This window comes from Salvelinus sp. IW2-2015, linkage group LG33 (genome assembly GCF_002910315.2).
Source record: "Salvelinus sp. IW2-2015 linkage group LG33, ASM291031v2, whole genome shotgun sequence".
Taxonomy (NCBI): domain Eukaryota; kingdom Metazoa; phylum Chordata; class Actinopteri; order Salmoniformes; family Salmonidae; genus Salvelinus; species Salvelinus sp. IW2-2015.
Window position 1 is genome coordinate 37,887,609 of NC_036872.1, and position 11,006 is coordinate 37,898,614.

General features: G+C 42.0%; 1 protein-coding gene across 4 annotated transcripts; it reads left to right on the forward strand.

The window, feature by feature from the left end:
- Window positions 1-286: 286 nt before the first annotated feature.
- On the forward strand, window positions 287-8,260 carry LOC111958145 (beta-1,3-galactosyl-O-glycosyl-glycoprotein beta-1,6-N-acetylglucosaminyltransferase 4). 4 transcript variants are annotated; one of them, XM_023979331.2, is made up of 7 exons: window positions 287-473; window positions 1,145-1,217; window positions 5,060-5,282; window positions 5,413-5,498; window positions 5,700-5,865; window positions 6,316-6,518; window positions 6,877-8,260. In XM_023979331.2, the coding sequence occupies exons 3-7, from the start codon at window positions 5,061-5,063 to the stop codon at window positions 7,499-7,501; spliced, it is 1,302 nt and encodes a 433-aa protein (XP_023835099.1). In that variant the 5' UTR covers window positions 287-473; window positions 1,145-1,217; window position 5,060; the 3' UTR covers window positions 7,502-8,260. The 4 variants fall into 4 exon arrangements, with proteins under 4 accessions (XP_023835099.1, XP_023835098.1, XP_023835097.1 ...); XM_023979330.3 differs by lacking the exons at window positions 287-473; window positions 1,145-1,217 and adding an exon at window positions 1,625-3,064; XM_023979329.2 differs by lacking the exons at window positions 287-473; window positions 1,145-1,217 and adding an exon at window positions 3,169-3,329.
- The last annotated feature ends 2,746 nt before the right edge of the window (window positions 8,261-11,006 follow it).

Here is an 11,006-nt window from a genome sequence, read left to right on the forward strand (position 1 = left end):
TAAACCATAATTGGATATTATGTTATTGTTAATTGACAGTAAAAAAAAAGTGTTTAATAAAGAAAATTAAGTAATTATTGAATAAGAAAATTGTTGAATGTGTCCATTTGCTTATTATTTATGAGTGGTGTCTGGTTTGCCTCAGTTTGAAGCATCTAAGAAAGATGTGAAACATAAAACTTAATGTAATTTTCCGTAGTTCGGCGTGTGTGTTTGTGTGTGTGTGTGTGTGTGTGTGTGTGTGTGTGTCACTCTGCTATGAGTCAGTGCCAGCAGTGGGCGGAGAACTTGACTTTCGCTCGTGTCTCCGTGACTGCCTGCAGTGTATGTGTGTCTTCCCCCCCCCTCTCTCGCACTCTGCCAAACCTCCCCTCCAAGCCATCGAGCGCCAGAGGTACAGAAAGAGAGAGAGGGAGACAGACAGGACTCATGACTGTGCTGAATTTTCCGAATCAAGTTCCTTCACAAATGTGGTAAGTATTTTTCTGTGTCCTCTGCCTTTGTAACTATTCGTTGGGCTTTTACAGTAATAGCCCGTGATTGACAGATAATTTTTTTACCCGGAGCAAACTTAAGATCTCCTCTACGGCAGATGCTTAAAGTCTTATATACCAAAAGATGTATAATATTTTTGGACGGACAAAGTTTTTCAGTGAGGAGTGGGGATAATTTTTAACCACCTTCATTTACAGGTTATTCTGACTTTTCCCTCTTCTTGTTTTGCTCTAGCAGCACATTAATAGATATTTTTGTCCGACATTACGTTTTGCCTGGCATGAATGTTTAATTTGACTCAAAAGTGATAAAACATTGATTACTAGTAGCGCTGTTTAGGTTAGTCAAGTATGTCATGAGAGCTTTTAGCTTACTGAATTATAGGTTTATGTGACTACGTCCCTGTAATGAAAATGTATATTCATATCTGTACTACTAGGTTATAATTCAAGATACATGTTACTTGCTGTGTGTTTTAATTTATACTTCAAGATGTGTGTTTTAATTTATAATTCAAGATACATGTTACTGCTGTGTGTATTTAATTTATAATTCAAGATACATGTTACTGCTGTGTGTAATTCAATTACTTTTTTATGACTAACTTTTGAGTGTATTGTGCAGCGTAAAACTGTTTTTCTCTCTGTAGGCTGTCTAGTGAGACTTTGGAAAACTTTTTGATGGCACGTAATAGAAACTCAAAGACGTCTTTAGCGTGCAAGGTATGTACCTTTAGCTTTGATATGAGTACTGGTCTATTTCCCTGCTGTGTTTATTTAAATATTGGGCTGTCAGACTCCACCCCACAGTTTAGGAACACAGTATATCTTGTTCCGTGACAGGACGGTACATTAAAGGACCTTTTTCCACGAGTGTGTGTCTGCACGTACGCGCGTTGTTGCGCGCGGAATGGCACAGAACTGTTACATGAACAAGATACCCCCGTATGAATATGTCTTAATGCATGTATGTTATCACACAGCTATTATAGATCATATTACTGTAGAGAGAGAGAGAGAGACCATAATGCCTGTATGTTATCACACAGCTAATAGTCATTTATCATTGTTTTATTGTCTTGTCTTCTCTCAGCAGAATGAAAATAAGATGTCTCACACAGCTAATAGTCATTTATGTCATGTTGTTGCCCCCTCGCTACAGAATGAAGACTATACGCTTAAAGATGCACYGTKTAGAAATCTCTCCGGCATTTCCTGGTTGCTAAAATTCTAATAGTTTGCCTAATTTCAGTTTGTAACATAATACATAAGTATAGTATAGAGAATCATTGTACCATCTAAACTGCTGTGAAATATATATTTCAATAACAAAAAATATTGTATTTTCAGCTGTTTGAAACTGATGTACAAAACCGAAAGTAAAAGATGCTAAAATGAAACTAAAGAACGGAAACATAAAACTGGTGCACATAGAATTGATCTACYGCTTCTTAGACTTGCTTTCGATGACAGATCTATAAGTCATATTTCTACGTGAATTTGGTAGGTCGCCCAATTAGTTACATATTGCCTCTTAAAAGAGTAACTTTCATAATTTACATTTTTTATTTTATTGAAAAACATGTTTTAGGCATAGTTATAGTGAAACACGTCAATTCTGGTCTTTATTTTGACAGTTCATTGCAAAACTGATACATTTTGGTCTTTGAGTAGTAAATCTAGCTCTTGTTGCCTGTAGCGCAGCACTTCCCAAACTAGGGGTTGCGGCCCCATGTGGGGTCAGCTGATATGAAAATGATGTGGCCGGAGAATTTCCAAAATCCTGGTAAAAAAATTAATACAAAATAAAATATTATTAGATCGTCTGTCTCTCAAAATCATTGTAATGAGATTAACCTTAAAAATCTAAATGGCCACACTTGACCTTTCAACTTGAATCATTCCTACAGTGAATGGYTAAGCCGCTACGGTATGAGACTTAATATTACAGGCCACCATTCATATGGTAAAAACAATGTGTGGGGAGGCTGAGGCACAGAAACTCACATAAATACATTTGTCAGATAACAGTGTGAAACTAAGAATGTAATGCTATAGTTAGCGTTCAACAGGAAACTGAATGAATGACTCAACCCTCCTTATGCTCTCCAAATGGACGTTAGCTGTGAGGGCCGAGATGCCAATGCATTGACTTTAGTTCGCTACTTGTCGGGGGATGCTATTCATGAGGACATATTGTTCTGCCTCACGATTACCGAGCGTGAAACGGTACGGGATGTTCAGTATGCTGCGTTGTTATATTGACGAAAATATTCATGGGATCGAATGGTGGGCTTTTGCACAGATGAGGCTCGATCGATCATAGGACGGCAGGCAGGCCTCTGCGCTCTAGTTATGCATGTGTGTCCCTCTGCCATATGGACACATTGTATGACACACCCACTGAGCTATAATGGTTTCACCGAGAGCAACTGGCGGCAAAAGAGCTGAGCGCAGAACTCGGAGATATGCAGCAGGTAACTTCGACTGTAAACTACATCGCAAAACTGTGGAGAGATATCGGATCAGAGCATGACTGTTCTATTTCACTTGGCTTGGTGGTTATCGAGGTGAAGTGTTTTAATCTTTTTTGAATTGAGAGAGGAACTGTGGTCATTCACAATGGATGTAAAAAAATATATATATATATATATAAAAAACAAGACTGTTGACTTTCTGTGTAATGAAAATAAAATGTGTCTCCTTGCCTATGTAACAGACATATTTTGTGAAACTGAACGCAAGCATGCAGGGGAAATACAAAACAATTCTACAGATGAGTGACGGAATCAGCGAAATCCGTTTGACTGTGATCCTGGCTCAGTTGACATCCCGGTAAGTGGAATCGAACAGCTGGTCGAGCTGTCACGTGGCCGAATGCTTCAGACCATGCATTCACGGGTCACTATGGAGGAAATTCGGTTCCTGACTCAAAGGGAATACCGTGCCGTCTCCCTCTGAGCATTACAAGGAATGGTACGCTGATTCAGTGCTGTCTGCATTAAAAACAAATATCGATCCAGGTTGGATGTGACAGGAGAGATGAGGTTCTCACTGTCGACCACGCCCCCTGACTTTGTGAACCKCCGTCGCAACATCCATCAAGCCCCCATCTCATTAGTGATGGTGAAATAAGATKTTCAATTGACTCTCGTAGCCCCACGTGAAACGTATATGATGGTGAGTTGAGAATACAATCAGAAATATTGTTAGAATGTTTTGCAATTGACTGTCATAGGCCCCAATTAACATGCTCTTTTTTTCAAATGGTTGTGGTCGCCAGAATTKTCAAATATCAAAATGGGGTCGTAGGCCAAAACMGTTTGGGAACCCCTGGCCTAGCGCTTCAACTCTACCATTGAAATCGTAATGTAGAGACACATCTCAAGRGAGGGGTTCGGTGTGAAATACACTCSCTTCTAGACAGTGGCGTAAAAATACTTTAAAGTACTACTTAAGTCGTTTTTKGGGGTTTCTGTACTTTACTATTTATATTTGGAACAACTTTTACTTCACTWCATTCCTAAAGAAAATAGTGTACTTTTTACTCMATACATTTTCCCTGACACCCAGAAGTACTCATTGCAATTTGAATGATTAGCAAGACCGGAAAATGGTCAAATTCACGCACTTATTAAGAGAATACCCCTGGTCATCCCTACTACCTATGTTCTTAKGGACTCAGTAAACACACATGCTTTGTTTGTAAATTATGTCTGAGTGTTGGAGTGTGCCCCTGGCTATCCGTAYAAAAAWAAATAAGAAAATGTGCCTTCTGGCTAAGGCACATTTCCGCATATGACCAAATTCTACGTTTTTCGCATACYGTTTCATACACATCTATGTGGTTATACGAAGAAGAATAAAAAATATGTAGGCTTTTAGGATTATACATTTATATTTTTATCTACATCCGTCGTAACAAGAAATCGATGACGACTGTGGTCATGTTAACTCGCTAACAGTTGGCTCATCATAGGTCAGTGGCTGTGCGTTTTAATCCCACATGAGGCAGATATCATTTTTTCCCTCCAAATCCTTTATTTACAATATCCATCCAGTTCCCACACGTTTATAATTCTGAAAAGTGAAAGCCTACCTGTGAGAGGGGTCGCCCTGGTAATAGTTGTAGRTTTTTATACAGTACCAATATGTGAGTTAATTTGACCATTGGGAAAAGAGCTACTGTGTAAATACTGCAGTGTGGGTTGGTTTGAATTGAGCCCCTAATTTTAATTTTCAAGGTGATGATTGCACTTTTCTTCCCAACACAATTGCAAGTGTCAATAGATGTCAGGAACGAGCAGCCTTATCACAGTGAGCTAACTGTCCACGGCAGTATTTTCTTGCGATGTACATTTATTTAATTATCAGAGCATGGCAGTAGACTTCTGGTAAGTATGTTTACCCACGTTGGGCAAAGTCTGAAATGGGTTAGTTAACCTAATAACATGCTTTTCTTATTAAACTTATGTTAATAGCTTAGTGACATCATAGTCTTATGTTTGTTACAGTGCATTTGTTCGTTGACGCTGTTCATGTTTCTTCATCTTCTTCTTCTGCAGAATGAAAATAAGATGTGCCCTGTTCCATAAATTGAGACAGAGGTGCTTCCTGTTGTCCCTGGCCCTGCTGCTGCTGTGTCTGCTGAAGCTGTTCTATGCTAAAGTAACTCTGAGGAACAGTTTCTACATCGAGCCCTATGGAATCACAGACCGCTCCTCACAGAACCCCAAACACCAGTACAACATCAACTGCACTGCCATATACCAACTGGACCCTGTGGAGGTAGATTGATAGATTGAATTTATTTGACAATTTTAAATATGTAAAAAAATATATATATCTTTTTCAAAATAACTTTAAAGGATAAGATGGTAAAGTCATATATTTTTCCATTATGATCCTTGTGTCAAAGGTAGGGAAGTCATTGGAGATCAGACGCAAAGTCATTGTGGACTTGGAGGATGACCGCCTCGTGTCTTTAACCTCAGACTGTGAGAGGTACTTGTGCTTTCTGTACAGTACTTTTGTAACTTGCCTTTGTTTTCTATGTATTTATTTTGACTGTGAATTTATTGTGACTGTTTTTAATGTTGTGAGTATTTTGTAAGTGTTTTTCTATGGCTGTAAGGATGACAGCCTAATTTCCCCCTTTGGTGATTTATAAAGTACTATCGCATCTCTCATATCTTCTAATCTCAGGTACATCGAGACGAGAGGATATGACGTCATCCCAGTGTCGGAAGAGGAGCGGGGGTTCCCTCTGGCGTACTCCTTGGTGGTGCATAAGAACGCTGCCATGGTCGAGAGGATCTTCAGGGCCACCTACGCCCCTCACAACCTCTACTGCATTCACTATGACCAGAAGGTAGGTTCGGCAGCCAGGTAGCCTAGAGAAGGTAGGGCAGGTAGCCTAGAGAAGGTAGAGCAGGTAGCCTAGAGAAGGTAGGGCCGGCAGCCAGGTAGCCTAGAGAAGGTAGGGCCGGCAGCAAGGTAGCCTAGAGAAGGTAGGGCTGGCAGCCAGGTAGCCTAGAGAAGGTAGGGCCGGCAGCCTAGAGAAGGTAGGGCCGGCAGCAAGGTAGCCTAGAGAAGGTAGGGCCGGCAGCAAGGTAGCCTAGAGAAGGTAGGGCCGGCAGCCAGGTAGCCTAGAGAAGGCAGGTCGGCAGCCTAGAGAAGGTAGGGGAAAATCAGAGGGGATTTGTGCTGACTACTTGAGGGTTTTTAGTGACGTTTGTGTGTATTGGGAAGAGTTGGGTACAGCAGCAGACACATTTCTGTCTCCTATGGATTATTGATAGGCGTCTTCTTATCCCTCTAGTCCTCTCAGAGCTTCATAGCAGCCATGAGGAACTTGGCTCACTGCTTCCCCAACCTCTTCCTAGCCTCCAAGCTGGAGTCAGTGCAGTACGCCCACATCACACGGCTTAACGCCGACCTCAACTGCCTCAACGACCTGTTAGAAAGGTCAGAGGTCAAGTGGAAGTATGTCATCAACCTCTGTGGCCAGGACTTCCCCCTCAGGTAACCCCCCCCTCCACACTTTTACAGATTATCTTACTCATCGTATAATTGTTTTAATAATGTCTTATTGTCACACACACTGGATAGATGTAGTGAAATGTGTTGTTTTACAGGGTCAGCCATAGTAGTACGGCGCCTCTGGAGCCAATTAGGGTTAAGTGCCTTGCTCAAGAGCACATCGACAGATTATAGTCCTCGTCCTTATCTGTAGTCTTTTAAAACCGTTCTTATAGTCATATACTCCTGAAATGGCACCCCTACTCTGGTCCGTAGTACACGGTATAGTCTTTAACTGTAAAGTSTTGAAAAGCACTGTACAAATGAAATGTATGATAATGATTATTATTATCGTCATTAGGTCGAACGGTGAGCTGGTGTCGGAGCTGCAGGCGCTGAACGGAGCCAACATGCTGGAGACCTCCCGTCCCAGCGAGCTGAAGAAACAGCGCTTCCGTTTCCAGCACCAGCTGAAGGAYGTGCCCTACGAGTACCGCCGCTTACCCGTCCGAACCACACAGGCCAAGGCGCCGCCGCCGCACGACATTGAGATGTTCATCGGCAGCGCCTACTTCGTCTTGTCCCGTGACTTTGTCCATTACGTCGAAACCAGCCGGGTGGCGAGGGACTTCCTGGAATGGTCAGCTGACACTTACTCTCCGGATGAACAYTTCTGGGCGACGTTGACGAGAATCCCCGGTGTACCGGGAGAGATCTCCCGGTCTGCCCCAGATGTAACWGACTTGAAGAGTAAGACACGTCTGGTGAAATGGAATTATCTGGAAGGGTCTCTGTACCCTCCCTGCACTGGGACTCACATGAGGAGTGTCTGTATATATGGGGCTGCAGAGCTGCGATGGTTGCTAAACTATGGCCACTGGTTCGCTAACAAGTTTGACCCCAAAGTTGACCCGGTGCTTATCAAGTGCTTGGAGGAGAAATTGGATGAGAAACGTAGGCAATGGGAAAACACGGTGCAGAATTGAAAAGGAAAAACTACTGTAAATGAAATGGGAGAATCAGTTCATTTGTTGGTTTMTATGGAAGATTTACCCAGCCTGCARATGAWGTACTTTGTTCCTCTATCAACTAACTGCAAGKAATAAGTCAAATTCTGCAGTAGCAGGATTTTCTTGTTTTACAAAAAATAACTTTTTATGTCTATTGAATACGAGTTCAAACTAGTTGAACCCCACTGAAAATGAAGTGTTGGAAGTTCAATTGAACTGTTCGAATAAAAGGCGTCGCCCAACTGTTCTTTAATGATGTCCAAGATGGGYGTTTCAGAGGATAGCGAAACAAGACGATCAATGGCCAAGATATCTACACTGCTTGTTCTGTCACGGATATCGCAAAGATCTTGTCACATGTTGCAATAACAGCTAATGGAACGTCTCATCTTGATACCAGATCCAAGGAGAAATGCATGTAGATTCTCTAAGATCTTGTCACGTAGGTAAAATGTTAAACTCTTTACCAAACCAACAATACCAAAGACACTCAACTGTAACAAAACGGCACATCAAAGCTGGATGTCAGGTTTTTATACATTTTCATGGAAACACTTTTTTTTTGTATTASTATTAAGAATTAGTATTTTAGTATTAAGAATTAGTATTTTAGTATTTATCATCTAAATTATAGTATATATTTGTAGAGAAAGGAGTTTGATACAGCAGTAATGCAACAAGGTTTATATCTCTAAGTATAAATTATTTGTTTCTTAATAAATCTATCTCTCTGAATAGTTTCTTAAGGCATAATTCATGAAGTGGTTTTACTTGGTCACTATATCTTGTTCCCTACCCTAGCTCACTGTCTATCCATAAGTAGGAATTACACTATATCTTGTTCCCTACCCTAGCTCACTGTCTATTCCATAAGTAGAATACACTATATCTTGTTCCCTACCCTAGCTCCACTGTCTATCCATAAAGAATACACTATATTCTTGTTCCTCCTGTCACTCTATCCTAAGCTACCATTATCTTCCGTCCTATCCAATCAAGTACTTACACATAATCTGTTCCCTACCCTGACTCACTGCTTCGATCCATAATGTACGATACACTATATCTTGTTCCACTCCCTAGCTCACTGTCTATCCATAAGTACATACACTATATCTTGTTCCCTACCCTAACTCACTGTCTATCCATAAGTAGGAATTACACTATATCTTGTTCCCTACCCTAGCTCACTGTCTATCCATAAGTACATACACCATATATCTTGTTCCCTACCCTAACTCACTGTTCTATCCATAAGAGAATTACACACTATATTCTTGTTCCCTACCCCTAGCTCACTGTCTCCATAAGTATAATATACACTATATCTTGTTCCCTACCCTAGCTCACTGTCTATCCATAAAAGTACATACACTAATTCTTGTTCCCTTACCCTAACTCACTGGGTCTATCCATAAGTGAATTACCCATATATCTTGTTCCCTACCCTAAGCTCACTGTCGTTATCCATAAGTACATACACTTTATATCTTGTTCCCTACACCTAACTCACTGTCTATCCATAAGTGCATTACACTATATTCTTGTTCCCTTACCCTAGCTCACTGTCTATCCATAAGTACATACACTATATCTTGTTCCCTACCCTAGCTCACTGTTATCCATAAGTACATACACTATATCTTGTTCCCTACCCTAGCTCACTGTCTATCCATAAGTACATACACTATATATTGTTCCCTACCCCTAGCTCACACCTGCCTATCCATAAGTACATACACTATTATCTTGTCCCTACCCTAGCTCACTGTCTATCCATAAGTACATACACAAGACCTTATTTATAGTACCTGAAGTTTAGGAAGTTGAATGTGTAGGCTTTGTACTGTATTGAGGTAAGTTCAGTGTTGTGTTTTGGGGTAGATGCACTGTTATATGCTGGTATTCCCCTCACACTGCCTGCTGCAGTTGTACTTGTACTTCTTGATACTAACTGGTGTTTTAATCTCCTCTGTGACGTCTCCACAGCCCAGAGCTCTCAAGACTGAGGACTCTGCAGCACTAATATACATCAACTCTGCATTGGCCGGTTGGGAGGAGACCAGCCACTACAGCTCAGGCTGCCTAGTGTCTGGTCTACACTCAAATCAAATGTATTTATAWAGCCCTTCTTACATCAGCTGATATCTCAAAGTGCTGTACAAAAACCCAGCCTAAAACCCCAAACAGCAAGCAATGCAGGTGTAGAAGCACGGTGGCTAGGAAAAACTCCCTACACTCTGACTCCTGGCACAGTCCTCAGAGTGCAGTTAGAGAGGAGTGAGGGAGGGAGGGATGGAAGGGGGAAAGGAGGGAGGGGGGGATAGAGAGAAGGAGGGAGAGGAGGAGGAGAGGAGGGAGCCTCTCCTACTCCTACCACTGGCAGCCAAGAAAGTAATGTCTCCCCTAMGGCCTGCAACGTTAAACAGATGACACAACTCAGCCCTGCTGCTGTTACCAAGCCAATGCTGATGTAGTCGGAAATGTGATCATTTGTGATGCTATGGAGCTCGTGAATCTTAATATGCCAGGTTACCACAACAAATAATGTAGCAGATAGCAGGACAAGTTGTTGGTTTGTGTTGCAGACAGGGCCGGCTGGCTGGCTGGCTAACTGACAAGCCCGGCTGACTGGATGGCTGGATGGCTGGCCGGCTAGATGATTGGCTGGCTGGATGGCTGGCTGGTTGGTACTATGCTCCACTGTGTCAATCAGGTGTCGTCGTCTCATAGTGGGACTCTTAGGCTGCGTCCCAAATAGCACCCTGTTCCCTATACAGTTCCCCCACAGGGCCCTGGTCAAAAGTAGTGCCCTATATAGRGRATAGGGTACCATTTGGGACACACCCTGAATGGAGTGATGGTAGAGAGGGCGTCAAATGGAAAACATCTTGTCCCCTGGGACATCACGTCTACACACAGTGAGCAGTGATAGAGCTTCTTAAAGCCCATTTGGTTTTTCCTGGTTATAGAWWTTWTTTTTTWWWAATGGACCAAATTTGACTTCCAGTAATGGAATATGTAGTATTTCACGTGATGTCTAACCAGCCATGTTATTTATGGACTGTAATACTAGCTGCTAGCTACCTCACTGCTACATTATTTGTTGTGTGTGACAGCTGAATATTACTAGTATTACTACTAATCACAGGAGACTGCTGAGGGGAGGAATGGTATAAAACACATGAAAACCAGTGTTTGAGGTCGATATCATTCCATTTATTCCGTTCCAGCCATTACAATGAGCCCGTCCTCCCCAATTAAGGTGCCACCAACCTCCTGGGATGTATCTGCTTCGAAACGATCGTACTATAGTGCAGTATCTCTGATCACCCAGCGCACTCTCAGATCACCCTGCAGTCTTTATCTCCCTGCAGTCTCGCTGATCTCCCTGCAGTCTATATGATCTCCCTGCAGTCTCTGTAATCTCCCTGCAGTCTATATGATCTCCCTGCAGTCTCGCTGATCTCCCTGCAGTCTC